Source organism: Saccopteryx bilineata, chromosome 6 (assembly GCF_036850765.1).
Source record: "Saccopteryx bilineata isolate mSacBil1 chromosome 6, mSacBil1_pri_phased_curated, whole genome shotgun sequence".
In the NCBI taxonomy this organism is placed as follows: domain Eukaryota; kingdom Metazoa; phylum Chordata; class Mammalia; order Chiroptera; family Emballonuridae; genus Saccopteryx; species Saccopteryx bilineata.
The window spans coordinates 99,919,958-99,939,399 of NC_089495.1; the positions used below are offsets into that span (position 1 = coordinate 99,919,958).

The window sequence follows — 19,442 nt, forward strand, 5'->3', positions numbered from 1 at the left end:
GTCCTCAGGAGCCTGCTGCTCTCAGGATGGAAGGTCGTGCTCCCTGCGAACTCGAACTACAGCACACAGCACGACAGCGAGTCCAAGACCTCCTCTGTTCCGACTCTTGAATTTCTCTTACGGCGTTAACCATAGTCATTTTTTCAGTTATGTCACTCAGTTTCTGTTACAACAGAAAGCCTTTGATGGACTATAATCCTTGACATTATCCCCATAAGTGGACATGGAACCCATTCTCTCCTGCCTTCTGAAAGCACCAGCTCCCCAATCCAGGCGATGAAGACCTAGTCACGTGTCGCATTACATAGTCTGAGGTTTGTTTTTGTTTGTTTTTAGTGAGAGAGACAGGAAGGGAGAGAGAAGGAGAGACAAGAGAAGCACCAACTCATAGTTGCTTCATTTTAGTTGTTTATTGATTGCTTCTCATATGTGCCTTGACAGGTTTTTACCTGGGGGGGGGGGGGCTCTAGCTGAGCCAGTGAGCCCTCGCTCAAGCTAGTGACTTTTGGGCTCAAGCCAGCGACCTTGGGATCATGTTGATGATCTCATGCTCAAGCTAGTAACCCTGCACTCAAGCCCAGGAGCCCACACTCTAGGCAGCAACCTTGGGGTTTCAAACCAGGACTTTCCAGATCAATGCTCAATCCACTGCGCCATCACCAGTCTGGCCATATTCTGGATTTTTTAAAAACAATTTTTTTTCTCATTTTTAAAAACACTACTTTCCCATTATAGAAAATTTTAGAAATGCATTAAATAATAGAGAAGAAAACCACCCACCATTGTATAATAAGCCATAGATAGCTAATGTTAACGTTTTGGTGAATTTTCTTCATGTATAATTGTGCAAGACTCTTCACTAACTGACTTTATGTACTCTTGTACATTCTTATTATTTTCACTTAACTGTCATTCTTCTAAAATGTAGATTAGAGTAGATGTATTCTATGTCATCATAAGATTATAACTTTAGAAGTTGTTTGTTCTTGAGTACTCAGGTATCTTCAATTTTTCACCAATTAAAGTAATAATTCAAAATAACTTTTTTGAATACAGAAATAATTCACTGTAGTGAATAGTTTGTGTTTAAATCTTTGTCTGCATCTGATTCTTTTCCTAGGCCATAGACGTAAACTCCTTTTCTCCTGTTTCCATTGTTTATACTGTGCACGGTGGAGCCTCTGATGGACAGAACCATTCAGACAGTGTGCGTGTATGAACCAGGAATGTGTTTGGCCGTCACTAGTAGCAAACTACACTTAGGGTGACAGGAACAAACAGGGTTCTGCTTTCGCCAGTGAGCAATGTGGAGGTCAGCACTGGCCTCGGTGCTGACCACCTCGGTGGCCACCTCAGTGGCCAGCATCTCTGACTTCTTCGGCCTTTCCTTCCAGCTCCTAACCCCAACCATACATTCCAGTGAGGAACCCGGGAAGAGGCTGAGCAGGGCCAGCCATGACTGCCCTTGGACCAGAAAAGCAGAAGGCTTCTAGCCCCCAACATCCTCCCACACGGGTCTCGTTGTCTAGAGCTGGTCACACGAGCACCCGTAGCTTCTGGAGAATCTGAGAAAGCAAGTGTCCTTCCTGGGACCGGCACATTGCTGCCTCATGCAAAAGCAGATTGAGCTACCGCAAGGAAAGGGAGGGAGGAAGAAGACCGGAAGTATGTGCCACAAGCTTGTTCAACGTTCCTAGCTTGCAGGGTGTATATATATTCATTGTCCCTGTCATCCCACCCTTTCCCCACACACAACAGATTATGATGGGGTAGATTTATGTACCACTTGCTCTGATAAATGTTTCATCACTTTTGTATATATATATATATATTTTTTTTTTTTTTTCATTTTTCTGAAGCTGGAAACAGGGAGAGACAGTCAGACAGACTCCCGCATGCGCCCGACCGGGATCCACCCAGCACGCCCACCAGGGGGCGACGCTCTGCCCACCAGGGGGCGATGCTCTGCCCATCCTGGGCATCGCCATGTTGCGACCAGAGCCACTCTAGCGCCTGAGGCAGAGGCCACAGAGCCATCCCCAGCGCCCGGGCCATCTTTGCTCCAATGGAGCCTTGGCTGTGGGAGGGGAAGAGAGAGACAGAGTGGAAAGCGAGGCGGAGGGGTGGAAAAGCAAATGGGCGCTTCTCCTGTGTGCCCTGGCCGGGAATCGAACCCGGGTCCTCCGCACACTAGGCCGACGCTCTACCGCTGAGCCAACCGGCCAGGGCTTTTGTGTGTGTGTGTGTGTGTGTGTGTGTGTGTGTGTGTGTGTGTGTGTATATATTTTGTATTTTTCTGAAGTTGGAAACGGGGAGGCAGTCAGACAGACTCCCGCATGCGCCCGACCGGGATCCACCCGGCACGCCCCTGTATAATTTTTAAAAGCTACTATACCCAAAGAGCATTCATTTCCTGGATGGAGCCATTTCACTTAAGGTAAATAAGCGATCACCTGAGTACTCACTCTCACCAGTAACTTTTGAGTTGTTCCAACGCAGCCGTAAGCCTGGAGGGAGAGAGCATAAATGAAATGCTGCTGTTAGCTACAAATAAAGAGGGAACGTTTTTAATTTCTCCAAACTATTGCAAACTAATAAATACATGAAAGGAACAACCTGGCAAAATAAATTTGTCTCCTGGGTTATCAAACCACTCTCAGCATCTCGCTGCAGAAGGAAATCCAGGGTTTAGCTTTGAAATCTCAGCGGTGTGCTTGATGCGCAGAACATCTGAAACACGTTTTGTTATCGCTGGGAAATATAGAAATGGTTTATGTTAAATAAGACTTTGAACTGGAGATATTAAAGAACCAATCACTTGCCTTTTCCATTGTTGTTCAGCACAAACCCCAAAGGATTTTCACTTCAAATGGAAGGTTCCTCTACCCTTTGTAGGAGTCCAGGGCCATTCAATTGCTTTTTCTCAAAAACATCTTTGATCAAAACCATCAGATTAACCTAAAGTCAAAGTTGGTATCAAGTAATTTTCACTTCTACTCAGGACATGGATATTCAGACATTCCCACCCAAGACTGTGAGGAGAGCTAGGAAGAGAGATTAGAACTGTGTGTGTGGGAGGGAACGCATTCGCACACACACAATTCTCATTAAGGTTTTATGAAGCGCAGTCACCTTTCACCCCCATGTGACTTTTAATACGCAGCATGTGCCACTGCCTTCTTGCTCAATACATTTCATGTTCACTCACTTCCAGGAAGGGAAGATCATGCCGGTTCAGTATGAAGAAAATTCTCTTATCTGGGTGGCTGTCGACCAGCCTGTGAAGGACAACAGCTTCTTGAGTCCTAAAGTCAGAGAACTCTGTGGTGACCTTCCTATCTTCTGGCTTAAACCAACATATTCGAAAGGTAACGGTGTAAATTCCCTGAATGCTAGTTGCAATTCTCCCCGGCCTCCCCAGCCGGCCGGCCTGCCGTGTGAGTCCTGAGAGCCCCTGCACAGGCCTGGCTAGGTCAGGCTGCACGCCGTGGCTCAGTGATTGGCAGGAGAGAGCGGAGAGAAGGGCGGTGCCAGCGTGACTGCTGTGGGAAGGGCAGAGCGCAGGGTGCGCAGCAAGTAGGCCGGGAGCCGCACTCTGCGTTACCCGCCATGTTTATTCATGACACCCCCTCTTCCTTCCGCTCTGCCCCTTCATCTCTGTGCTGTGCACTTCCCAATGTTCCATCTCTTTATTCCTAAGGCATAGAATCAAGGGACTGAGAAGCTGTCACATCACTGAGTCTTTATTATGTTCAAACCTAGAATTATGGGACAGCCAGAAGCTGCTGTGGGCATAGGTTTGAGATGCTTTAAGTTCAAGGTTCATGCATCAGCCTTCAAGTTTGGTGAAAATACATGAAGGATCCACGGGCTCGGAGCCAGGCTGGAGCACACCTGTCAGTCCTTTCTGGGAGGTGACGGGCAGGCGCCCCCTGCAAGCTGGGCTCTTCCCCTTATGTTCCCCTGTCCCTGGGGCTGCTCTCCCTCCTGACTCCACCAGTCACCTCTCTGCTCTCCCAAAGGCCCAGTTTGTAGCTCTGGCTCAAGTGTGGGAAAAGGCCTTTCTCCTAGTATAGCTGAGAGAGGCTATGGTTTGTTTTTCTGAAAGATTTTATTGAACAAGAGAGAGCACCATGGAAATAAAATTAATAATACAGACATTAAAAGCAGGCTTGGGGGTGGGGTGGGGGGAACAGGCCATTCTTGTTAACGGGGCAGATTTTCAGTTTTGCAAGACAAAAAATATTCTGGAACTAGATGGTTGCATAGCAATGTGAATGTACTTCATGCCACTGAACTGTACCCTGAAAAATGGTCAAAATGGTAAACTTTATGTATGCTTTACCACAGTTTCTTTTTAAAAAAACTTCACCACCTTGGGGGGTTGGCTTAGTGGTAGAGAGTCGGCCTGGCGTGCAGAAGTCCCAGGTTCGATTCCCGGCCAGGGCACACAGGAGAAGCGCCCATCTGCTTCCCCACCCCTTCCCCTCTCCTTCCTCTCTGTCTCTCTCTTCCCTTCCCGGAGCCAAGGCTCCATTGGAGCAAAAATTGGCCCGGGCACTGAGGATGGCTCTGTGGCCTCAGCCTCAGGCGCTAGAATGGCTCTGGTTGCAACAGAGCAACGCCCCAGATGGGCAGAGCATCGCCCCCTGGTGGGCATGCCGGGTGGATCCCGGTAGGGCGCATGCGGGAGTCTGTCTGACTGCCTCCCCGTTTCCAGCTTCGGAAAAATACAAAAAAAACTTCACCAAGGCTTAGAAAATCCAGACCTCTGACTTTTCCAAGGCTAACTTATTCCCACAGTTCACAAGACTCATTTGTTCCAGAGCTTGAATAAGGTGGTTACTTTCTAGCTCAGGCAAGGCAAATAGGATTCAATCTATATGCCACTGGCCACAGCTGCCTGGGAGAATGGGTTAAGAAGGATCCTGAGGCTTCATGCAGGTTCAGTAAGAAAGAACACCATGGCCCTGGCCAGTGGCTCAGTGGATAGAGCGTTGGCCCTGTGTATAGACATCTGCATTCAATTCCCCATGAGGGCACATAGGAGAAGTGACCATCTGCTTCTCTCCCACTCCCACAGCCAGCTGCTTGATTGGCTGGAGCATGGCCCCAGGGAATGAGGATAGCTCCATTGGAGTGCATCAGCCTCAAGCACTAAAATAGCTTTGTACTCCAGCATCAGCCCCAGATGGGGTTGCTGAGTGGATCCTGGCCAAGGAGCATGCAGGAGTCTGTCTCACTTTCTCCCCTTGTCTTGAAAGTAAGAAAGGGAGAAAGAAAGAAAGAAAGAAAGAAAGAAAGAAAGAAAGAAAGAAAGAAAGAAAGAAAGAAAGAAGGGAGGGAGGGAGGGAGGGAGGGAGGGAGGGAGGGAGGGAGGGAGGGAGGGAAGGAAGAGGAAAGAAAGAAAAAGAAAAGAAAGAAAGAAAGAAAGAGAAAGAAAGAAAGAAAGAAAGAAAGAAAGAAAGAAAGAAAGAAAGAAAGAAAGAAAGAAAAGAAAGAACACCATGAGCAGTGTCTGTCACAACTGCAGGGGCTGGAGAGGGGTGGACACATGGACAGTCGCTTTGCCATCTGCTCTTGACCAGTGAGTGAGTGGTTGCAACTCACAATTCTATGGCTGCTTGCCAAGTTCTCACTTCCAGTTCCCCACCTATTTCCACGTGGAATAGGCCTTCTTGCTTTCCAGCACCCAGGAACTGCTTCCCCAATACCTTGTCGCCTTTCCCAGTCAAGGACAAAAGTCTGCAACTCTGCTACCATGGATAATAACTGTCCCTAAGCACTCACTGTTTGAAGACAAGCCTCTTACCCAGAGAGTTAATTCACTCACTCATTCAACAAACATTTATTAATGTATTTATTATGTGCCATTTACTTGTTCCAGGCACTTGGGATTCATAGGTGAACATACAGACAAGAATCCATGCCCTCAGGAGTTTTACATTGTAGCAAGGGGAGACAGTGATAAACACAAGGTACAAAGTGTTATGGAAAAATAACAGCAGGATGAAGGGGTGGGCTGGACTTGGGAAGACAGTGCTACTGGTAGTACTAGGGTGACTGATAGCATGAGTACTCAGGGAAAGAGCTTGTTCCCTACCAGCATGTGGCATGGCCCTTCCCAGCCCAACAGCATGACCACAGCATAAGTGTTCAATCATCACAACATCCACACAAGAATTCACACATTACCTCCAACACCAGAAAAGCAGAAATAACCTAAATGCTCTTCACATTTGAAAAGGATTAAAGTGATGTTGGTTTAGCCATAAGATGCAACATCATCGACATTAAAAATGAGGGATTTTTTGTGTATGGTGACAGATGGGTACTAGATTTATTGTGGTGATCACCTCATAAGTATAGAAATGTTGAATCACTATGTTGTACACCTGAAAGTAATATCTGTGTCGATTATAATTAAAAATAATTTTGAAATGAAATTTTTTTCTAATCTGTCATAAATGCAGTCATATTTTAGAATTAAGAAAATAAAACCTGTAAGGATGGCTCCCCACCACCTAATTCTAAGCTCCCCAATTCCAGGGGGTCCAGCCGTCCCTACCTTTGGATCTTGAAGCTGGCAGGTCACCAGTGTCACATGGCTGTGTTATCAGAGACACCGTAAGTGGTGGCTGGACATGGTCAGAGGGGTGAGGGCTGATGTCTGCTGAGCTCTGGCTGTGTGCCAGGCACTGTTCTAGAGCTTTACATTTTGTCCTCATTTACTTGACCAACAACTGTCTGAGTAACTACCAATATTCCCACTTTATGGATGGAGAAACTAAGGTTCACAGAGATTAAATAACTCACCTGAGGTCATTCAGTTAAAAGTTGAAATCTGCATTTGAACTGTTGATTGCATTGTGTGCTCATCACCCAAAGTCAAACTGTTTTCTGCCACCATATGTGTCGCTCTTTCCTGCCCTCACCCCACACCCTCTCCCCAACCCCTTCAATGCTTTTTTAAAAAAGTATAAACCTTAAAAAAAAAAAAAGTATAAACCTTGAAATTGAATAGACTTGTACTAATGTACCAACTTGGCTACTCATTAGATGTGTGATTTTGGTCAAATAATATTTTCTTTCTGGGCCTCAATTTTGTAGCATTAGGGTAATAATAACACAGAATTTTCAGGGCCCAAGCTGATTTCAGTGTGGAAATGCATGGGAAGCGGTTGGTCCAATGTCTTGCTCAAATGAGTCTCCAATAAATTTTGGGCACTATCATCATGATTTATAATAATTTCTGTTTTAAATTATTACATCACAATCAACAGAAAAGCAAAGAAAACAATTTTAAGAGAACATTAGACATGGTGTGCATATAAAAAAAATGGAGGGGAAATAATGTTTAATTCATTGCCAGTGTAATACAGTAATATTTAAGTAAAGCAAGCAGAACATATGGTGGAATTTTTTTTATATCAGTTCTACTGAAACGTTTACTGGCTATACAGAAAACGGATGAATTTAACCAGTTTTGTTTTGTTAACAAAGTAAGTTGGATCTTTCCTGTTACTCATAGGATACAGTATCCTGAAACCATCTCGAAGTACCGAAGGCTCTACTTGGCGGGGGGAGGGGTGTTCTTCAGCCTTTTTCTCCCATCACACACCAGCCTTGTCTGGGGGTCCAGCCACTGGCACCGTTTCCCCAGCACAGAGTTTATGTACCTGCTGTTGTTTATTTTGCAACATTTTTTGCCTTCACGCCACTTCCTTTTTCCCGGTTATTCTGCACTACATGCTTCTAGGCCTAATGAAAACCAGTCCTCACCTCATGTCTTTACTTCATTAAAGGGCCTGTCTTGACTCCCCCCCCCAAAAAAAAAAAGTTGAGACCTGTATCCAGGCCTCCATGATGCTCTCTGACCATGCCTTAGAAACCAAGAGGCTATAAAGCGTGTCTACGTTATCATAAATAACATAACATTTGAGTGTGTGTTATATGTCAAACACTATGCTAAGTCCTTACACACAGACTGCTTATTAACTCTATCACTACCCTGGGAACTAGATATTATTACCCCACTTTACAGGTGAAGAAACTGAGGCTCAGAGAGACACAAAAGTCTATGCTATGTGATGTTGTCCAATGTTGTCACTCAACAGCCATGCTGTGGGGCCCTTGAGGGAGCGTGGTGAACTAGAGCACTGGGTTGGAAGTCAGAGAAGTTCACCTTCAGTTCCTATCTCTGCCGTCCATTCTGTGATCTTGGCTAAGTCATTTGGTCTCTCTGGAGGCTGATACCCTCATGTATAAAAGTATCTGCTTTTTCTATCCCATAGGATTTTTTAAAGAATCAACCACATTAATAAATCTCCTGAAAGCTGTAACGTTTCATACAACTGTAGTCACTCGTTAGGAATGCACAGGGCTGCAAGTAACAGAATAACTGCTCAACACCGGTTTCAGCAAATACTGGCCGATTTTTTTTTCATGTAGCCAGAAGTGTGAAGATGCATTTCCAGCATTATCAGCTACTCACTGATATGCTCATGTCTTTCTAGCTTGCCACATTTTCCTTCCCACAGCATGCCAGCTCATCACCCTTGTGCCTGTCACTTCTGGTCACAAGTTGGCTCTCATAACCCACATATCACACCGACATTCAAGAAAGGAAGACAGGACATACAAGGTCATATCTGTCCTGTTTTACCATGAAAGCAAAAGCTTCTTCAGAACTGCACTAGTGTGTTCTGCTGATGTCCCCTCAGTCAGAAATGTCTAACCTGGGCACTCCTCCATTGCTAGGGAGGACAGGAGAAAGAGCGGTATTTCACTTTCTCACGCCTCTAGAAGCAGGCACAGAAACGGGATTGTGAGTAGATTTTTGTCAACTGTCTCACAATGTCTGCCTCAGATAGTGTTATAAAATCAAAATCTGGCTATCTGTATGTTTAACTATAACCCAAGACTCTTAAACCTGCTTTATTATTATAAAAACTGTCAGTACAAATTAAGTGGTATCTACTCGTGTCTGTGTTTGGGTGTTCTTTTTTCATGTTTTTCACTCTGATAAACACAACACAGACCTTCCTTATTATTCAAATAAAGGAATTAACTTGCAGCAATTTTTTTCCCCAGAAATCCAGAGGGAAAGAAGAGAATTAGTAACACCGATTCTTCTAACTACCACAAGAAGACCACGCAGTGGACCACGAGGCAACCCAGGCCCTGGAAGACCAGATAACAAAACCAGACCCAGTGTTCAAGAGGACTCAGACCCCTTCAACCCAGACAACCCTTACCACGTGCGTACTGGTGTTTGCGCGGCACGCTCAGACAGATGCACTGAGTGTGACCCTGGCTGGAGTGGTGGTGCTTCTATGTGAGGTTTCAAACAAGCATTTCATATTCAACTGAGACCTTTCACTGAATATTTCACAAATACATCTTCCTGTGTTTGTTGCCAGGTTTATACATGTGGATAAGGACACAGCATTGTCCCCATAGCAAAGGCCTCCTTGGTTGTGTCCCTACTTGGAGCTGTTTCTGTTCCTTTTCTGGAGTCACAGGCAAATCCATGAAGACAGATCTGTATTAGGGCTTTATTTTAAAATGTTTCCCCGACTGTGCCCTGGAGGCAACACACAGAATGAAGGTCTCCTCCCCTCCTTTTACATCCACTTTATTCATCTATTCAATAGATATTTGTTGAGAACCTGCTTCCCAAGCCCTGGACAGACAGACAGACAGACAGACAGAAACTTCTGCCCTCAGGGATTTTCAGTCCAGTTTGGAGACAGATTCATACACAGATAAAACTCATTAGACTGTAAAACATTGAGAACTGGTGTTTGGAAGGATGACACTAACGTGCTAGAAACTTCTCAGATCTTCCACAAAATATTATTTACCATTACTATACTTGGTAGGAAGTAGAAAAACAAGTATTCATTTGTAACTAGTGTTTTCATTGAAAAAAACCCCACAATACATGAATATATATTTTTAAAAACAGCATTAAGGGTATAGAATGAAAGGTGAGCTTCCCTTCTAAAACATCCTCCCCAGAGCAACCTAGTAACAATAGCTACTGGCCCAGTTTATTTGCATAAGTACACACAGACGAAATTTTAACATGAAAGAGCACACATAACTCCTGTTCTTTGCTTTCCAGTTACGAGCGGTATTTTGAAGACTGCTCTATATCTCCTGAATATATCTACCTCATTTTAATGCCCACATCACATTACATTGTGTGGATAGATGTATGGAAACTTAACTAATTGTGCTTTAGTGGACATGTAAATTATCCCCCCACCCTCCTTTTTAAATTGATTTTAGAGGGAGAGGGAGGGAGAAAAAGAGGCAGGAACATCACTGTCTTCCTGTATGTGCCTTGATTGGGGGTTGAACTTGCAACCTTTGCATTTTGGGACAAATAGCTCTTACCAACTGAGCTATCTAGTCAGGGCTATTTCCCTCTCTTCTGCTGTTACAAATACTGTTAATAGCATACAGCCTTGTACACACGTCTCATAAGGTCATGGGAAGGTAGCAATGAGGTGAAACTCTTAGCACAGTGCTTGGCACAGTGCCCATCAGTTTACTCAGTATTGGCTAACAGTCTTACTGTACCTATTTTATATGTGAGGGAATATATCTATAACATAAATACTGACTTTGGGGTCTGCTGGGTCAAGATAGATAAGAATTTTATACTTTAATAGAGGATACCAAAATGTCTTCTGAGGAATTATACCAGTGACATGTCTTCAAATAGTAATAAAATAACTCACTTAACAAACTTTAAAAAAAAAATCTTTGTTATTTGGGTGTGTAAAATTTATCTCCTGGTTATTTTATTGTCTGTCTTTTACATATAGATTGATTGATTTTAGAAGGAAAGGGGAGAGAAAGAAACACCAATTTGTTGTTCCAATTATTTATGCATTCATTGGTTCATTCTTATTTGTGCCCTGACTGAGGATCGAACCTGCAACCTTCGGGCTATCAGGATGATGCTCTAAACAACTGAGCTGCCTGTCCAGAGTTATCGTGCCTCTTTAATTATGAATAAGGTTGAGCATCTATCCATACACAGATAAGCTATTTGTGTATTTTTTTCCCCCTGCAACTTCTTTAGCCCTATTCTGTTTTCATGTGTTGCCGATATATTTTTTTAGTTTATCATTTGAGACTAATATATTCTGGAAAAATTTAGACCAAAATATATTCTTTAAATAGCCCAAGGCTGGCCTGACTTGTGGTGGTGCAGTGAATAGTGTCGACTTGGAATGCTGAGATTGCCAGTTCTAAACCCTGGGCTTGTCTGATCAAAGCATATATGGAGAGTTGATGCTTCCTGCTCCTCCCCCCTTCTCTCTCTCTCTCTCCCCTCTCTAAAATGAATATTTTAAAAAAATATTTAGATTTTATTTATTCATTTTTTCAGAGAAAGAAAGGAGAGGGAGAAAGAGAAGGTAGAAGGACCAGGAAGCATCAGCTCCCATACATGCCTTGACCAGGCAAGCCCAGGGTTTCGAACTGGCAACCTCAGCATTCCAGGTCAACACTTCATCCACTGAGCCACCACAGGTCAGGCTAAAATGAATAAATTTTTTTTAAAATCTTTAAAAATAAATAGGCCAAGGCTTATCAGAAAATTCAGGACACCACAGTACTTAGTTCCCTAAAACTCAAAAAATAAAAAAAGAAATAAAACCTGAATAGGCGCCTGACCAGGTGGTGGTGCAATGGATAGAGCGTCTGACTGGGATGCTAAGAATCCAGGTTCAAGACCCCGAGGTTGCCAGTTTGAGCGCGGGCTCATCTGGCTTGAGCAAAAAAGTTCACCAGCTTGGACCCAAGGTCACTGGCTCAAGCAAGGGGTCACTCGGTCTGCTGAAGGCCCGTGGTCAAGTCACATATGAGAAAGCAATCAATAAACTAAGGTGTCGCAACGAAAAACGGATGATTGATGCTTCTCATCTCTCTTCGTTCCTGTCTGTCCCTGTCTATCCCTCTCTGACTCTCTCTGTTCCTGTAAAAACAACAACAACAACAAAAAAAAACCACAAAAAAAAAAACCCTGAACAGGCAAACAGAAAAGTTAATATAGTTTATTTCCCAGGTAGCTGGGTTAGATGAACCTGGTTCAGGGGATGGGAGTATCAAGCCCTTCACAGGTGGGGAGGATGATTATGTCTACCTGGCTCCCAGACTTGATCCATATTCTTTTAAAAACTCCGATTACATCAATATTTTTCTTAACTCTGTGTTCACCTTTAAGTAGAAACACCTCCCCATGACCTCATATATTTCTTTAAAGAAGTATCTTAGAACAACAACCTGAGATTTCCTAATTTTTAATTCTAACAAGGTTTTGCTGAACCCTCAGATAAATGTCTCAATCAACAGGCTTTTTGACTCTCCTGTCCCAGGAGTCAGCTACAATGATTAAGATGGTTTTCTTTCTCTTTCTTTTTTTTTTTGTCTCAGATGAACCTATTTAAGAGGTAATCAAAGAAAAAGGGAGTCTGAAAAATAAGTGTAAGACAGTAAATACTGTGACAAAAGTTTAACATACGCTGTTATCAGGTGGTCTGAAGGAATTGTTCACTTTGTTAGGTGAGCTAATGGCAGTGCGGTTGTGTAAGAATATAATCTCTGATGTTGGAGGTGCGGCTAAATGTATTTATGGATCAAATGTCACAAAACCTTCAATTCTCTTTAAATTCATTTCAGAATTTTAAACTATTACTGCAAAATAACAAAAAGTAAATTTGACTAAAGGTTAGCAATTATCAAATCTAGATGACGTTCAGGATACCGTTGTCTTCCGATATTTGAAATTTTCATATAGTGCCATCTTTTTTTTTTTTTTTTTTTTTTCTGAAGCTGGAAACGGGGAGACAGTCAGACAGACTCCCGCATGCGCCCGACCGGAATCCACCCGGCACACCCACCAGGGGGTGATGCTCTGCCCACCAGGGTGTCGTTCTGTTGCAACCAGAGCCAGTCTAGTGCCTGAGGCAGAGGCCATGGAGCCATCCCCAGCGCCCGGGCCATCTTTGCTCCAATGGAGCCTTGGCTGCGGGAGGGGAAGAGAGAGACAGAAAGGAAGGAGAGGGGGAGGAGTGGAGAAGCAGATGGGCGCTTCTCCTGTGTGCCCTGGCTGGGAATCGAACCTGGGACTTCTGCACGCCAGGCCGATGCTCTACCACTGAGCCAACCAGCCAGGGCCCATATAGTGCCATCTTCCTAAAAAAATATAGACTTTTATCAGAAAAGATTCACTTTGCTCATCTTTTGGTGCTGTATCTGCTAAGTTCAGCTACCTCCCAGAAAGAGGCTTAAATTGATAATGGATTTACTTTAACAATAAGGGCTTCCGAGCAAAGTAATTCAATACCACTTTAAAGAGGATACAGATATTATACCCCTAGATAGCTAAAAATAGGAAAGCCAGATACATAAATTTGGCAGGGGGTAAGTTCCTTGCAGTTCTGTGATCTCTTCAGTGGTGAAAAACATAGTTTTGTAAATAACTTTTACTTCATCCATGATTTCATGTTTATGTAACTCTAATCATGGCACATAGAAATGAGAAGGAATTTTTACACATTACATGGTGCCTTTCCTGTGTGTGACAGACACCTTGCATTGAAATAAAGGCAGAGGCTAAATGATTCCAGTGTTCTCAGCCAGTGCAAACTGAACAGTAGTCTGTTAGCCTGCATCAATGAGTGTCAAAATGTGCTCCCAGGAGTCCTGGAAGCCATTACTACAGGAAGGCACTCCAGTTCCCACTGACTTAAAATTAGCAGTGGTAGAAATGTTACTTTTGAATCATGATTTCTTTTTGTTTGCCTATTGAAAACAAGATGAGTCACTACTGAGTAATAACTCATTTCGAGCATAAAGAAACTTCACCATAACATTAAAAAACAAACAAAAAACCATCTCGCCAGTGACAGATTGGGTAGGTGGAAGTTCCTGGATGTTAGTAGAGATTCTGAATTGCAATGTTATAATTGAAAACTTACACAAAATTATGATTTCTTGTAGCAGTGAAACATTCAGAGTCTTATTTTGAAATAATGTGTTACAAACTTCTCATAATGAAGAAAACACAAATAATTCTCTTCTATTTCACAGCAGCAGGAAGGGGAAGGCATGACATTCGACCCTAGACTGGATCATGAAGGAATCTGCTGTATAGAATGCAGGCGGAGCTACACCCACTGCCACAAGATCTGTGAGCCTCTGGGGGGCTTTTATCCATGGCCCTATAATTATCAAGGCTGCCGTTCAGCCTGCAGGGTTATCATGCCGTGTAGCTGGTGGGTGGCTCGCATCTTGGGCATAGTGTGAAATCGCTTCATGTATCAGGTGCTGTAAAGGAAGACTTAAACTCGAGACAACCAAAGTATGAAGCACCTTGATGCTGAAGGGTCCACAAAGTATTTTCTACTCAATCTGAGTGATGTTCCTTACGACACTTTTAAAGGAATATTTCTGCAATGCTTTACAGAATTTTATCCAGAATGTGCAAATGTACTAAGGGTAGTCTAAAATGTCATAATAGTCCTCCCATTACTTGCTATTTTTTATTTGCTTTGTCCATAAGCCCTGCTTATAAGACTTCCTTCCCATGCTATTTCAAAATAAACATGAAAATTTACAATTTGTCAAAGATCTCATGTACACTTGAGTTCCTTTTAATAAAGTCACTGATAATTTGTACAGAATCCCACAATTGTTCTTAACCTCTGTTCTTCCCAGTCTTGCAAAAGGGCTCTTGGAGTTTCCAGGTATTGATAAAAACACATGCCAAAAAAAGACGACATAAAATGGAATTTACCTGAAATAAACATTAGAAACCTCTCTGTGGTAGATCATGGGAAATTCTTGATTTATAGTATGTGCTGGTCTGTGACCCACAGGTGGCTGCCCTATAGTAAGAGTCATCTCCAGGAAAAGAGCGTTAGGATGAAGAGGGAAAACGCAGCCAGGACTGATAAATCAGACTGATGGGGGAGGACTTTCACTGACACTCTGAAAAGCAGGTCTTCACACTCGTTTCCATCTGTTTTCAGTAAGTGCTCACTGGACATGAAGCAGCATAATGATTTCTACCTCTGTAGTACAAATCAGGCTGTTGATGTAGTCCAATTACCAACTAGTTACTCTCCCCTTACTATGGCTGAGAGTGCTGCTTGGCAGATATGGCTAAGAATGTCTTATTTATTTATTTATAACGATGGAATATCTCTCAGGAACACTGACAAAAAACAAGAACTGTCTTCTTAAATTGAAATATTCAGTCAGGTAGATAAGCAGGTATTTCAAATTTTTGACATATTAGTTCTGAACCCCATAATTTGAGAGATAAAGACTTTCTTAAGGAAAATAAGTTTTCCAAAACAAGGATTCAGAGATGACAGAAAGGTCTTGATACTGTGATCTCATTAGTCTCATACTGTAAATATACCTTATTAGTGTATAGTATTTTCAACTTGTCTGTAAAATCATACAGCATTTTAAAAATCTGTTATCAGACAGATGTCCCAATGCCTGCATTTACTGGAATATACCGCAAGCTAGGTCTCTGGAGAAAAAGGTATAAACACATAGGCTGAATTACATGCAATGGGAACAAGGTTCTCAGGTGACAACTACTTTCTGCACTTATGAATTTTACATGCTTAGTCTGTGAAATCGTGGTCACTCTACTAAGCAAATATGTGCTAATGGCTCCACACACCATCTCCCACCTCACCACCCATCAACCAATATTTGATTCTAGAACTAAAGTAAAAAAAAAAACCTCATATATTTCAGCCCAAAAGAACCTGTGTGGTCTCATGAGAGGCATAGATAATCAGGATTCAGTACACCAAAGGCCTTGATAAAGATGGGGGCAGCCCTGACCAGGTACTCGGTTGGTTAGAGCATCATCCAATATGCCAAAGTTGCAGATTGAAACCCCGGTCAGGGCATATACAAAAATCAACCAATAAATGCATAAATAAATGGGACACCAAATCACTGTTTCTCTCTCCCCCTCTATTAAAAAATATATATATATATATGGGAGCATTAGGCATTTTGGAGAAAGAGGATGCCTTTCCTAGATCTTCAAAGATACACATAAATAAGCCCTGTGAAGGTGACAGCAGAAGGGCATCACAGGCAGAGAGAGGAGTTCTAGTGAAACCAAAGGTTCTACTTGTTTATATGGTTACTTATTTATTTTAGAGACAGGCAGGGACAGAGAGACAGGAACATCAAGCTCTTCTTGTACGTGCCCTGACCAGGGATCGAACCAGCAACCTCTGTACTTCCAGATGCTGCTCCAAACCAACCAAGCTATCCGGCCAGGGCTTTTTTTTTTTTTTTCCAATTTATTGATTGATTTTTAGAGAGAGGAAGGGAGAGAGAGGGGAAGGGGAAGGGAAGCATTCATTTGTTGCTCCACTTAGTTGTGCACTCAATGATTGTTTCGTGTGTGTGCCCTGCCCAGGGATCAAACCCCCAACTTTGTTGTTTTGGGAGGTCGTTCTGACTTGAGCTAACCAGCCAGAGCTGAAGCCAGAGGTTTTAAAGTTAACTGATTTATTGAGGAGGGAATTGTGGGGTTCAAGGAGGCAAATATTCAAGTTGAGGTGGGAAATATTAACATGAAAATATGGGCAAAAAAAAAATCTATCTTATATTGCATGTTAACTTAGAATTCATTTATTTGGTAAGAACTAGGGAACCAATCAAAGGCTTCAGGCTAGAAAGGGGCAAGGAAAGGGCTGGTTAAGTTTCCAATTTGGATGGATCACCTTGGTAGCTTTCCATGTGAGAGAAAGTGCCAGACGCAGCAAAGAAGAAAGCATGTCATCAGGGAAGAAGGTTGCTTCTTGAAAAGTTGCTCCCTTTTCAAAGCACCATAATTAGAAAATATATAGGAAATTGGTAGTTTACTTAATAATAGAGAATGCAATTATGTTGTATTCTGAAAATTCACTGAGTACCCAAGGAAGTCAACTTAGGGGAAAAAATACCAATATTTTAAGTTTGGTTTAAAGGTAGGAATGACAGAAGACTCAAATTGTGTTCAAGGTAGAAAACTAAAGGCCTTCTTGGAAAGAGAAGAATCAAGTGTACAAAGAGGACACTGAAGACTACAAACTTTCACAAATTGGTACTAATCCACAGATCACATTATACCAGGCCAGTCTAAAAGCTGCAAATGTAACCCAGTTTGCTGTGTTGAATCCTGTGTGTATGTGTGTGTGTGTGTGTGTTTATTTTATAGATGCTCATTTAATTCTTAGTGTTGCAAACCAATCCTTATGAACACCACAGGCTGATTTTCAAGGTCTTAGGTCTGACTCAGATTGGAAGGGCTTCTGTAGTCTTAGATGAGACACTTACTGCTATGTAAGCACAGAAAATGAAGAAATGGCATTGCTTTTGATATATATAAATGTTCTGTTACATTAATATATCTCCCAGAAATATGACAACAAACTTTCATTGCAATTTTAAAAACTTGTTAACCTAATCCTTATACCTCCTTCCACCACCACCTCAAATTGCTGTTGACACTAAAAAATTAAATATATTCAGAATCACTTAACCCACTCAATAGTTTACAGAATTTCTTGCACCAGATTACACTCAGAAATACAAGGTACATTTTTACAAATAGAAGTTCCTGTGTGAGTAAATTAACTTTATCTCTATATAAACTGAATATGCTGATTTGTTTTACTAGTATTTATTTTATAGAAATGGCCACAATTTTTTTTAAGTTAACTGGTTTATTGAGGAAGGAGGGAGTTGACAAAAATCTGCATGCATATATAGTGCCAGCGATGTATCTCAAACATAGAGGTATAAATCTGAGAGTCAATAATGCAAACTTTAGCAAATTTACAAGTAGAGTAAGTTTTTGGCATTTATAAAAGAAAGCTGCACTCCTTTTAAAGAACTTTTGTACATATATGCATGCTCATATTCTATATGCATATGCAGGTTTAACTTTTTAAAAGTCCAGTATTAGAATCAAATTTATAAACAGGTTTAGTGTTGACTGTTAACAATAAAAGGACTCACCACAGGTTTTATTTAAACTGCTTATTCTCTCTCCATTCCTGTCTGTCCCTGTCTATCCCTCTCTCTGACCGTTAAAAAAATAAACAAAAAATAAACTGCTTATTCTCAAAAGTAATCAATTTACATATGGTTTCTAGGTACTTACTGGGTAAAGGTCAGGAAGTGCACTGCAAATACATTTGTGCATGTATAACCTAACCAGTGGTCGGCAAACCCCGGCTCACAAGTCACATGCAGCTCTTTGGCCAGCTTAGGAGTACCCTAATTAAGTTAATAACAATGTACCTACCTATATAGTTTAAGTTTAAAAAAATTTGGCTATCAAAAGAAATTTCAATCACTGTACTGTTGATATTTGGCTCTGCTGACTAATGAGTTTGCCGACCACTGACCTAAACCTAATAGTTGATGCTTTTTCTAAGTGTGGATTACTAAACCTTTTCCATGTCTTAACAGCTTTTAAATAAAATATATAGAAGTCAGCCTTTATATACCCTAATATATGCTGAAAACAGATCATGAGAAGGGAAACAGTATACCCACTAAGCTATAATTAAGTTCCTAGGTTTAAACACCAGATTATTAAAAATCTATTTGTTTTAAGAGGCATACTCCCAAGTCAGTTCTATGAGTTTAATAACTTTTCAGATGTTATAGGTCATATTCCTGTTCTTTGTACCTGCTCTTTTATAAAAATTCTCTTCCTAATTGAATCAGAACCCCAGAAAATTCAATCCTTTTTTTTCTCATCTCTAATTAAAATTTTAATAGCAACTACAGAACTTGGAAGAAATAACATCTACACATACACTTAAAAAATACACTAGCGCCCTGGCCGGTTGGCTCAGCGGTAGAGCGTCGGCCTAGCGTGCGGAGGACCCGGGTTCGATTCCCGGCCAGGGCACACAGGAGAAGCGCCCATTTGCTTCTCCACCCCTCCGCCGCGCTTTCCTCTCTGTCTCTCTCTTCCCCTCCCGCAGCCAAGGCTCCATTGGAGCAAAGATGGCCCGGGCGCTGGGGATGGCTCTGTGGCCTCTCCCTCAGGCGCTAGAGTGGCTCTGGTCGCAATATGGCGATGCCCAGGATGGGCAGAGCATCGCCCCCTGGTGGGCAGAGCATCGCCCCTGGTGGGCGTGCCGGGTGAATCCCGGTCGGGCGCATGCGGGAGTCTGTCTGACTGTCTCTCCCCGTTTCCAGCTTCAGAAAAAAAAAAAAAAAAAAAAAAAAAAAAATACACTAGCATTTACAAGCTTACTTGAAATTACTTAAAAAAACACAACATGATTTCTGTGGCTTCCTGTCCTTCAGCCTTCTAACGTGTGGATTTAATTGCTAAAAATTTTCTTTTCAACTGCCTATATTCCATTATCTTAGAC

General features: G+C 42.2%; 1 protein-coding gene across 2 annotated transcripts in view; it reads left to right on the forward strand.

Moving 5' to 3' along the window:
• CNMD (chondromodulin) overlaps positions 1–14,645 on the forward strand; it is a 30,526-nt gene extending 15,881 nt beyond the window's left edge. The window contains exons 5-7 of one of the 2 annotated variants that reach the window (XM_066236578.1): positions 3,215–3,368; positions 9,094–9,260; positions 14,113–14,645. In XM_066236578.1, the coding sequence (XP_066092675.1) occupies positions 3,215–3,368; positions 9,094–9,260; positions 14,113–14,328 (537 nt within the window). In that variant the 3' untranslated portion in view covers positions 14,329–14,645. The remainder of the gene's footprint in view (positions 1–3,214; positions 3,369–9,093; positions 9,261–14,112) is intronic. The other variant, XM_066236579.1, reaches the window with a different exon arrangement.
• Positions 14,646–19,442: the final 4,797 nt, after the last annotated feature.